The 11,231-nt window shown below is 34.6% G+C and overlaps 1 protein-coding gene across 1 annotated transcript; it reads left to right on the top strand.

Moving 5' to 3' along the window:
* Positions 1 to 5,893: 5,893 nt before the first annotated feature.
* On the top strand, positions 5,894 to 10,702 carry LOC146167531 (collagen alpha-1(XII) chain-like). Its single transcript, XM_083390887.1, has 7 exons — positions 5,894 to 6,044; positions 7,014 to 7,088; positions 7,737 to 7,878; positions 8,378 to 8,519; positions 8,954 to 9,107; positions 10,261 to 10,421; positions 10,507 to 10,702. The coding sequence occupies exons 1-7, from the start codon at positions 5,969 to 5,971 to the stop codon at positions 10,639 to 10,641; spliced, it is 885 nt and encodes a 294-aa protein (XP_083247013.1). The 5' UTR covers positions 5,894 to 5,968; the 3' UTR covers positions 10,642 to 10,702.
* Positions 10,703 to 11,231: the final 529 nt, after the last annotated feature.

Raw genomic sequence — 11,231 nt, 5'->3', positions numbered from 1 at the left:
TTAATAAAAAAAAAATAATAAACTTACAGTTATTGAATTTTTTTGCGATGTTGCGTTCTTGTTAGAATTACCACTTTGATAATTTATCTGAACTCTCTCAGTAAAGGACTCGGGTTGTCCTGAAGTCTCATTCTGCACAAAAAGTCTTTAGTAAATGCAGAAACCAACGTTTTAGGCATTAATTAGTTACCTCTTCTTTTTGAACCGCAATTGGGAAAAGGGTGCTGACATATTCAGAAGGCAGATGTTTCTATTAAACGGAATAAAAACTTATTATATAATCGCGTTTGCATTGGTGGACGTTGTTCACAGGATACTATTCTCCTTTCTACCGGCAATAAACGTTTAAGTAGACATATGTTTAACACCAAACTCCAAAAGTCAAATAAAAATTTACATATATTCATAAAATTTCACATGTAACCTTATCACATTATAAAAGCTGGTGATTTAAAACTATAGGTCTACTTACCAGCAACTTCGTGAAGTCAGTAATTTGAAACGTAAACTTTCCAGCCCCTGCAATGTCCTTCCGGTAATTGCAGGGAGCATTTCGCATTGCAATGGCTTGAATCTGGGGAATCATTCCTGGCAGATTTCTTATTGCGATGCTGGTCTCATTCGACGCAATCTAAGATATCAACGTTTAGTATTGTCTAACCAAGTCTATCTTTCTCTACAATCTTTGCTAAATATTTATTTAAAGTTTTAAGGTAACGATTAGGCAACTTTTATCGCCCAAGGTAAAATTATTTTATGAAAAGCAAGCTAAAGATGTGGAATATATCTCAGAGATTGTCTCTTTTATAAACCAACCTTGAATCGATGCATTCTCAAAGTTATGTGATAAATCAGATAACTCTTAAATTCAGTAAAATTTGCTATAAATAATTAACAATGAATTGCCAATTAACAGTTGCAAATATGATTTCATTTTTCTGAATTTATGCCCAATCTTAAAACAGTCCATTATTAGATAACAATCGTACCTTGACAACAAATTCACATTGTAAGTCATAGAAATAACATATTTTATCTTGGTTTTTTTACCATTTAGGTTTCAAGTTAAAAAAACATTCAACGTAAAGTTAAAAAAAACAAGAAAAGTTGTAAACATTGGAGTTATAATTATAAGATATATACAAACATAACCATTTTATTAAAAATCATTGCATATTAGTACAACATGTTTTGCAGCATTTTTTATTAAAACCCTTGTCGTTTGTTGTTCAACAATGTGGCAATTGTCTGGGTTAGAACCTGATGCAGAAGCACATAAAAAGAAAATTAATGTCAAGTCAAACTAGTCAAAGCTAGATAAGTCAAGTAAGTCAAAATCATATTACAAGAGACTTTTCAAAATTGGCTTTGGCATTTATTTTTAAGCTATACCATAGTGTATAGCTCATTGGCTTGCCCACCGTTTTAAATTGGCTTGCCCACCGTTTTATGACTTCTTTTGCTGATGATTAGGGCGATTATTTTTTGACTTGTCAAAGAAAGATTTTGTTAAAACTTACATTTTAGGTCAAAATTTGTCAAAATGATTTCATGTGAAATACACATAAATCGTTTAAAATTTTTAAAAACTATAGTCAGCTTTTTGAAATTGTCGCTCAGTTAACTTTTTATTAAAAACATTTAGTTTTGAGACAAAAATATCAACTAAGCATTTGTATGAGTTTTGCATCAACCCGAAAAAATAACTTTGTTTTCGACCGGCAGTCAGTAAAACAAGTAAAACGTGTGGTCGACGATATGTTATTTTAATCAGGGAGTCGAACCGGAACCGAACATGAACTTTATGAACCGGTTTTAAGTCAATTTTTTCGAACCGTAACCGAACCTGAACCGGTTTTTATAAGATTTTAAGGAGCCGAACCGGAACTGAACCGAATAATTTTAAAGTACCTGAACCTTAACCGAACCCGAACCTGTAAATTAAAACGGTTCGCTCCTGCAGACGTCACAACTTCTATTTTACAGAGTCAAGTTACGCCATGTTCGAAATTTTATGAATAAAATATGAATATTGAATAAAAAAATCGTTCATTTTTATTTTTTAGATATTTCAATATTGAGTTGCTGTTTTTTTAATAAGTCACGTAACTGAGTTAAATGACTTACAGTTCAAAGATTATTCTCTACATTTATCGACCCACATTTTGAGATTTAACGCAAATTATATTGTATCTGAACCGGAACTTTATGAACCGGTTTTAAAATAACGAAGGTTGAACCGGAGCTGAACCGGAACTTTTAAATTACTCCGAACCGAAACCGGTACTGAACCGGATTCCGAAAAAATTCTTGAACCCGAACCGAACCTGAGCCGGAAAAGTCAAACGGTTCGACTCCCTGCTTTTAATCAATGTATTTTTGTATTAGGTAAATATTTTGAAGAAAAAAATATATTTTAGGTCAAAACTTGTCAAATTTCTTATTTTTTAGGTAAAAAAACAATCGCCCTACTGATGATAAATGTTTTAGTTTAAAGTCACAGTTTATTTTATACAATTTCTAATGACACAAGTATAACTATATTTTTGCAATATGGGTATATAGCCTAATAATCAATTAGGTATTCCTATTTAGCTTTGCGTAAAAAAAAGTTTTAATATCCTATTTTCTATTTTATTATAAAACACGTCGGCCAGTCGTTTACTACAAGATTTAGCTGCGGTACAATTACTTGCTTTACTAAGTTAAACTTTCAATCATTTTAAATCAGGGGTTCTTAAACTGGGGTCCATGGACCCCTTAGGGGTCCTTCACCTAGTTTGAGGGGCTCCATGAAGGCCTAATTGAAATATTAGTGTATATTTAAGAAGTAATCAACTTATCAAACACAACAGTTTAATTAAAAATAAAGCGGTATTGCACTGAATGCATTAAACTTCGTTACCCTTTCACATTTTTGGACCGAAATCAGCGACTTATGAAGTCTATTTGTATGGTGACGTAAATTTATGACGTCATTTTGAAAATTTTTTGCCTGTTGTGGTCCACGCAAGGCCAAAAAAAATTTTAGGGGTCCGTGGTAAAAAAATTTAAGAACCCCTGTTTTAAATGTTTATTAGATCCTTACCTCTGAGGCTTGGCGTTCGAAAACTTGTACTATATATTATGACGATCGCGGCCCAGAAAATTTTTGTTTTAAATGTAATTTACTTGCTTATCGTTATATGAAGAAAAGTAAAAATTTCCAACAAAAACTGAACTGAGCTTTAAAAGTAGTTCGTTTAGTCTAAAATTTCTTATAAATTCCAGCAGTTTAATTGTATTTGTCTTATTTTGGGCAATATGCGCCACTTGCAAAATTAACCGCGCAGCGTCTGTCCAGGTTGTATTTTCGTCAACCCTGCTTAGAATATTACTCGTGTACACATGTATTATAGCCTCAACAGTTTGTCTTTGTTGATGGTATATTTTAATACTGGAAACCTCGCACCTGCTTTCATTGAGCCTGCGTACCAGTCGGTAGAGCGACAGTCCAGGTATAAACAGAGTGGGACAACTAGATCAGGGGTCGGCAACTTACGGCCCGCGGGCCGGCCCGCCAATGTAATTCATCCGGCCCGCCGCCTCTTTGACAAACTATACACGAGTCCATTTTCAATTTTTTTTTAATTTTCGCGTTTTGCGCGAATAATCGTGTACGTCCGGTTCGTTTACGCTTTGATGCTGTCTTATGAACTATATCAGCGCTATTTTACCGTTGCGGCGTGGAAGGCTGCCAATTGCGCGGACAAACGGAAAACCTACTCAAAACTGTTGGACATATTCGGTAGAAAAACTAACATATTCGGTAGAAAAAGAGATTGATATTTATTTGGGCCACTCTTTTTCTACTGAAGATTATGAACAGATGTGTTTAGTGTTCCTTGGACATATTTTTTTTAACATTTTTTTGTTTATGTAATAAAAACTTGCAACAAATTTAAAATAAATGCAAGTACACCCCCCAAAATCGCGATAGCTTCCCTCGGCAGGTGCGCAAGTACTTATTAAGGTTAACAAATACTATGCTAGATTAACTATTAAGGTTATCTCATTTTCTCAAAGTAGTTTTGTTACACTTTCCATTAGTATAGCATGGATGACGACGTATGGACTATAATTTGTAACCAACCAAACGCTTTTTTTCGCGCTCAGCGCTAATAATAATTTACTGCCTCTTTAATTTTAAATAAAAATTTTAAGTGGAAAAAAAGATCCGAGGCCCAGCTAATTCATAGTTGTTCTATCATTTTAATAACACAATTCTTAGTTAACATTTTGTGTGGCCCACGGAAACCTTTCTGAGTTTGGTTTTTGCCCGCGACAAGGAAAAGATTGCCGACCCCCTGAACCAGGTAATTCTGGTTTTCTAAATCAATTAATTAGAGCAAAATGCGGCTCATTTTAATACTAATCTAATTGTGAATTGCTTGGGGGCTCTAATTCTAGTTCTAATCTAATTCGGTTTTTACCAAAAATGCTAATTTGACCAACGGCATTTTTAGTCTTTTTGTAAAAACAAAGAATTTCAATTTAAAATCTTTGGTTGAAACGTAATTTTTACAGTCTGAAAAGCATATGTTATACATTCTTATTGGAATACTTCTCGATTTAAATGAAATTGATTGTCAATAATAATCAAATATAAGTCTAGTTGAAATTCGTTTTTTCAGTAATTCGGTAATTCCAATTCTAATCTAACTTAAGAAAACTCAAAATGATCTAACTCTAATTGTAATCTAATTTGAGAAAACTGAAAGTGATCTAACTCTAATTCTAATCTTATTTTAACAAGCTAAAATAAATCTAGTTGTCCAATTCTGGGCATAACTGAGTTTGTGGGTTGTAACTCTATAGAGAATATTTGTCTTCTATACAAACTACATTTTTGAGGTTATGGTTAAATTGCACCACATTCAAAGTTATACCTGCATGGTGCATCATTTTGGATGGTCTGAGGATTCATATAATACTCTGGTTAAGTTACGATAAATTGCTTCTAGGGTGATATGTTTCGCTTGTTACCGAAAAAGTAAATAAATTGGAATATTTTAAGCGATTAAATGCGTACTTCATGTACCGTCACATAAAACACGTTAGAACAAATAAGCTGACTTTTCCGTGACGTTGTTTATTGTCCATTCCTTAGCTTCATGCGTTTTACCGATATTTTAAACTTACTAGCAAATAAATCAAAGCGGTCTTTTAACGGGAACTGTAAAGCTCTCAGTCAACTATTACACGAGTAAAGGTGGAAAATATACTCATTAACAACGTAAATAACTAGAACGACATTTACATTCGACTTCTGATTTTTAGTTTGACGCCGCCACTCAATAAGATATACTGAATTCGTCTAATTTTATATCTGTGTATTCATGGGACGCACGTTAGGTAATTATTTAACATCATCAAATTACAAATAGTTTTATCGGCTGAGCTTGAAATCCGTGTTAGATAAGAACAGCGCATTTAGCTTCAAGGCAATTACTTTGCAGCACGCTGATAAATGCAGTATTGGTGGTTACTGCCATGCCACAAATTAGCCTAAAGCCAAATAAGCGCATCGCATATACAACATTAAGCGGATCGCATACAATATGTTTTAAAAGAAGGCAGTCGTTAAAGCTATTTGAAACTATTAGTATAAATATATTGTCAATGCTGTAGCCTTAATAAATAATAAATAGAGAAAACATGGAAAAAGGCACGTTTAATGTATAATTACAAAATATATTTTTTTTATTCCGATGCTTTAGAATTGTTTAATTTGAAATTTGCTTTCCAAAAAAATGATAGCTACTATAGCGTAACCTTGTCGCTATTCATTTCGTTAATTTGTGCAAAAGTTGTGGATGCTTTATTACTATATTTGTTTTGTGAATACAGGTAAAGCTTTAATGGTTGTTTGTCATTATTATGTTTATAAAACAAATGTAATTTCTGGTTGGTGCACAGCTCAATCGTGATGAATTATTTCTTTAATCTGTTATTTCTGCTATCATATTTCGTCTGCCATGAAGCAAGCACTATCAGCCTAGCAGGTAGATCTTTATACAAAATAACATATAGGCTCTAACAAGAAGTGTACATAAACTAAAACCAGTAATCACCTATCGTATGGCATGTACTCTTTGAAATCACGGAATGTTATGTTTCCCATTCAAGTTGATCTATATCAGGGGTGGCCAACCTGCAGTCAGAGACCCAAAGCCAGATTTATAGCTTGGTTAACTGCAAGGAGCCACATACAAATGGGCAGAAATGAATAACTTATACACATACCTTTGCTCAGTTATATACATTGTAGATATTGCGCACTACACACTAATAATATTGCGTTGGCTGCATTAACCCGAATTTGTATTTACGCTGAAGGAATTCTCAAATAAATGCCAACACGCTGTTAAAATTTGTAAAATATATTAACTCGCCTTTACAAAAAGTAATTTTTCTAAGTAGGGGTGGATCCCGTACTTTTACTTAAGGGGGCATGGTAAAACGTGACGCTATAAAATAAGTCTCGTTTATTACTATACCGAAATCAATTTGTAAGGTATCGCGACAAAAGTATATGCCGCTTTGATGTTAGCAAACTGACATAGGACGCGAGGCGTGTTTATGCTGACAAGATTTGTCAAAAGACATAATGGAACTAGTTTCTCGCGTAGCGCGTTTTTCTTCTTCTTTTGATTAATTTTCGCATTTAAGCAGTCAAAAATGGCAAAGCATAAGCCTACGAGAATTAACACTATACATTCTAAAAAAAAAACTCACATTAAAATTAAAGGTAAGAGTCCATTAAAACCGGTGGTCGACAGCCGTATTCTGCTAAGCCGCGGTTTGGCCACCCTTTTCAACATGGAGAAAGTACTAGTTGGCTTATATGAGATTAAAAGGTTAAAGTGCTTTCAGTTTTATACGGTATTTTTAAAAGTTTTTTTTCTTTTGGTCGAGTTACGCCTTGATCGGAGCGTGTTGAATCCTATTTAAATGGTGCTTTGTTTCAACAGACAAGACGTGCTTAAGATTTCGCAGAAAGCATGAAAGTGAAATGCTCTTTAACGTTCCCGGAAGCAACGCTCCAGGTAAAATACGGTTATTCATTAAAAAGTCGAAGCCTTTCTTTTTTCAGCAACAATCCTTTTACACTTGTGGCATCTAATAGATGTCATCGACATTACAATTAACCACAACGCTTTTAAGGAAAGGGTAAGGTAAGACGTCACAACGATTCCTCACAAAGCATGTAACCTTAAAATACTGGCCTTATAGTGTTCGATAGACAAATATTAACCTAAAATGACCCAACATTGTTTTGGGACATGACTCGTGAAAAAGGGGTATAATTTTGCTGGCACGCCTAATTATTTCATACCGGAACACTACCCCGGACCGTTTCGGCTAACTTTGATCTCTGATGATACAACAAAACGCTGTGGGTAGACCTTTAGACTTTGGTATTAATAATTTGGCTTTCTTCACTATATCCGCTGGAAAAACTCAACATATTCTTCACTCCGTATAACTATAGATCTAAACCGATTGTTAGTCAAATATAATTTGCGGGTTATACAAGGTTTAAGACTCTAATGTATATTTGCTTGACGTCATACTCACAAATGTTTACCAAACTTGGTTATGACCACCACACATGCCTGTTTAGGAATAGGTATAGCGAACACTAGTCTCTCTTAGGGTTTATAAATAATACAAATAATTTTACGTGTGTTTAGCCTGCGGTGCTCTTCCTCAAAGCTTGGCAAGCGGGTCTTCGCTCAATTGCTCGGTTTTTCAGTCAGGTGGCGTTTGCGACTGCTCGTGCACCAGCAAACTGTTCACAGATCGTGTAAAAGGTTGCAACACTTGCCAAAATAAGTGAGTTTGATTGCTTTGATAACGATACGAAATCTCATTCATGATGAGCGTAGTTTCCTATATTTTTTTGCATTTTTTACAAATGTTGTCAACTAAACCTCTACCAGCAATCTGAATAAAAAACAAACGCAACAATATAAGAATAAGTCAGATACATTTATTTAGATATACTGACGATGCCTTTGTTGGCGAAATATATATATATATATATCTTTAAAGATCTGTTAATTGTGAATTACTAGCTTGCTAGAGTATTTTGCTGTTAATGACCAGGAATTAAGGTCGACATCTATCTTGCAAGGGTCAAGGTGATTTCTATTATCGCATATTCATTACAACTTAACCTCTATTACAACCCATGAACATTTACTGTTACATCGGCATTTTTACATTTTCGTTGACTGTCGCCTACGAAATCTGTATGTGGCATGATTCGATCTCCGTTTTAGCGTTTCCAGATTATACATTTTCTGAGGAAGAGCGTCTGTTTTTTTCTTAGACAAACGTGGCCTGGCGACATTCCATGTTGCGAACCAGAGTGTCCACCTCAGGCTCTTTTGGATTTATTTTTTCTCCTCGATTCCTCTTCTTCCACGGGAACTAAAAACTGGAATACAATCATCAACTTCATAGTTTCTCTTGTGAGTAAAAATAAGTGTAATTTAAAGCTTTAAATTAAAGCCAGACTTTTTCGGCGTGAAATAAATTACATTTATTATTAAACTTCAAACGCCAACAGCTTTTCATGTTGGATATAATACTTCAAGAGTATGACTTGTGCTATGCTACAATTGTTTTGCCGGATATTTTACTACTTTGCTATATAAGAAATGCTTTCTGTGTCCAATGAATTCAAACTGAAGACATAATATGAACTCGTTACTTACGGCAAAGCAACAAAGCTTCATAAACACAGTGTTGAAATGAGAGGTCAATGTCTATTTATGTGTGAGAGATCAACTATAAAATGGGTTACTTTATTATTTTCGAAAGGTTCAAGGTTTTTTGTGAGATCTACTGTTAAGTGCCACGCTCAACTTAGGAAGTTTAACAATCTGTCTTCCTACATTTTTAGCTGGATATTTTCATCATTGGGCCAGAAGGTATGAGAGTCGGGATTGCAAGATACAACCGCAAGTTCGACTTGAAAAGTGAAATCTTGATTAATGATTACTCTGGTGTTGACGAACTTAAGAAAAAGCTCAAAGACATTCCCTACAATGGATCGGGTGAGTCAGCTAATATGTTTCTTAGTAATCGGCCTCTACCAGATGCCAATTATTAATATTAGTATAGTTGTCTAAAACTAAGGTGGTATAGATATTTTGTTCATAGTTCGGGATTGAACGGATTTAATGCCGAAAAATTACATTTCTGTAGAAATTAGTTAAAACTGAAAAAAATTATAAAACACAAAACATAGTTGTCCGGTCGAAGTGATATATTTTGGGCAAAGAATCGGGAACTGGTATTGAAATAAACACAACCATTTGACATTCCTACCAATAAAAAACATAATATGCCATAAGCGAGCAATTTTTCTCCTTGCCCATGTTTATTACCGTCTAATCCAGTGGTCGGCAACCGCCGGTCCGCGAGGAGTTCGTTACCGGTCAGTAGCAGGGTTGCCAGATTTAAATTTTTATTTAAACCCAAACTGAACGCAAAATGCCAAGAAACATAAAAATAAGGCAAACAACAATTAAATGTAGTTTTATATTTAAAACACAGTAACTTTCGTTTAAACATACTCCATGGTATGATAAAAAGTCTTAATTAGTATTAAGCACTGATGAGGTTCAAAACAAACCAGTGTGCTGTGGCCATATGAGATGCATTGCAAAATGATTTATTATTTAACGTTCAGGCAAGAAAGTTTTAGAAACAAGCACATGCATTTTAATTAGTTCATTAAAAAAAAGATGCAATAAGTAACCTTTACTGAACATTTGTTGTTTTTAAAGCCGCAGAAAATTTTTAGTTTCAAACCGGTCCGCAGGACCAAAAAGGTTGCCGACCCCTGGTCAAATTTTTTGCTTTATAGTTTCATTGAATTTGTATGACTCTGCCTTAAAAATATTGTTAAAATCAATGAAACTGGACTTTTAAAAATTCCAGTTATTTTCACTTTTGTTTAGCCTGTAGCCCAACGAAATTAAGAAGAATGGCATCATTGTTAGCATGTAATATGTTTTATGTTTATTATCTGAAATTTATTATCTGGCAAGGTAAAAATAAATTTCTGCAAAACAAAAGCCATCGTCTAATATAAAGAAGAACATTTGAATAATGAAAACAGATCGCCTCTTTGATAATAGTTTATTTCTCATACATTCATGATGCTCTTCACGTTTCACAACTCGTTATATTACTGTTTTTTAGGAACACATACTGGAAAAGCTCTCTGGCATTTTCACAGGGAGAGTTTTAATACTTCAGGAAACCGGCCTGACGTTCGCGATATTCTGGTGGTTTTCACAGACGGAAAGGCCACTGACCAAGTTGAAACTGCTGCTAAGGCAATAAAGGATAGAAACGTTCAGGTGAAAATGCCATAGTTAGTATTTTTTCAGTGACTAAGACGAGATTTATTGGACAGAATATAATGGCTAGGATTTTCTTTTACAGATATATGCGGTTGGATTTTCTAATCGCTTCGATCGAATAAAAAAGAGTCAGCTGTTATCCATTTCTTCTGGACCGCATTACGTAAAGAATATTGCTGATGGTCACCAAGAGTTGGCACGTGATCTTTGTGTATAGTTCGTTAACGCACTTTATACAAAATATACTTTTCGGTCTGTTGCACAATAAAAAAATTTTAATACTATTTTGGACACGGTCGGTGTAGTTTTTGATTTTTTTCAGGATATGCCTGGATGCTTTACTTCAATTTAAAAATTTATTGATGCTTTTATATTACGTATTTTGTTAGGCACGAACGATCCATTTACTGTATCTAAGCAATACGGACAATTGTTAACTGCACCGTTTCCAATAATAGTACACCAGGTGCCTTTGGAAAGACTTGAAGAATTCGTTCGGCCTAATCAAGATTATCGTGCAAGCAAGCCCAGGCTAGGCTAGAAAAACAACCTGCATGCAGATTCGGCGAGTCTGCGATGGCTTTTCGGTGTACTATTGATACGGAAGCCGTAATCGTTGGTCATAAAGCAACTTCCCAGGGGCTAGATCACAGATGTTATTAAACACATATGTTTGTGTGTGTCTTTTATTGATTGATACGGACTGATAATCCCCCAGTGTGAAGTTGCTTGTAACAAAATGTGCAAGTATTGGCGCATGGTTGTTTCTCGACTCGCTCCTCTCTGAGCCTGCATCGCTCAGTTGGT

The sequence above is a fragment of the Ascidiella aspersa genome, chromosome 1, assembly GCF_963924565.1.
Source record: "Ascidiella aspersa chromosome 1, kaAscAspe10.2, whole genome shotgun sequence".
NCBI lineage: Eukaryota > Metazoa > Chordata > Ascidiacea > Phlebobranchia > Ascidiidae > Ascidiella > Ascidiella aspersa.
Note: the sequence above shows the minus strand (reverse complement) of the source record. Positions and strands in the feature narration are given on the sequence as shown.

What these genes read in the sequence shown, in the direction of transcription:
- LOC146167531 (XM_083390887.1), top strand. Translation starts at nt 5,969, where the DNA reads ATGAATTATTTCTTTAATCTGTTATTTCTGCTATCATATTTCGTCTGC. An exon ending in CATTCCCTACAATGGATCGG is followed by an intron (nt 9,108 to 10,260) that starts GTGAGTCAGCTA and finishes ACTGTTTTTTAG; the next exon opens with GAACACATACTGGAAAAGCT. An exon ending in TAAAGGATAGAAACGTTCAG is followed by an intron (nt 10,422 to 10,506) that starts GTGAAAATGCCA and finishes TTTCTTTTACAG; the next exon opens with ATATATGCGGTTGGATTTTC.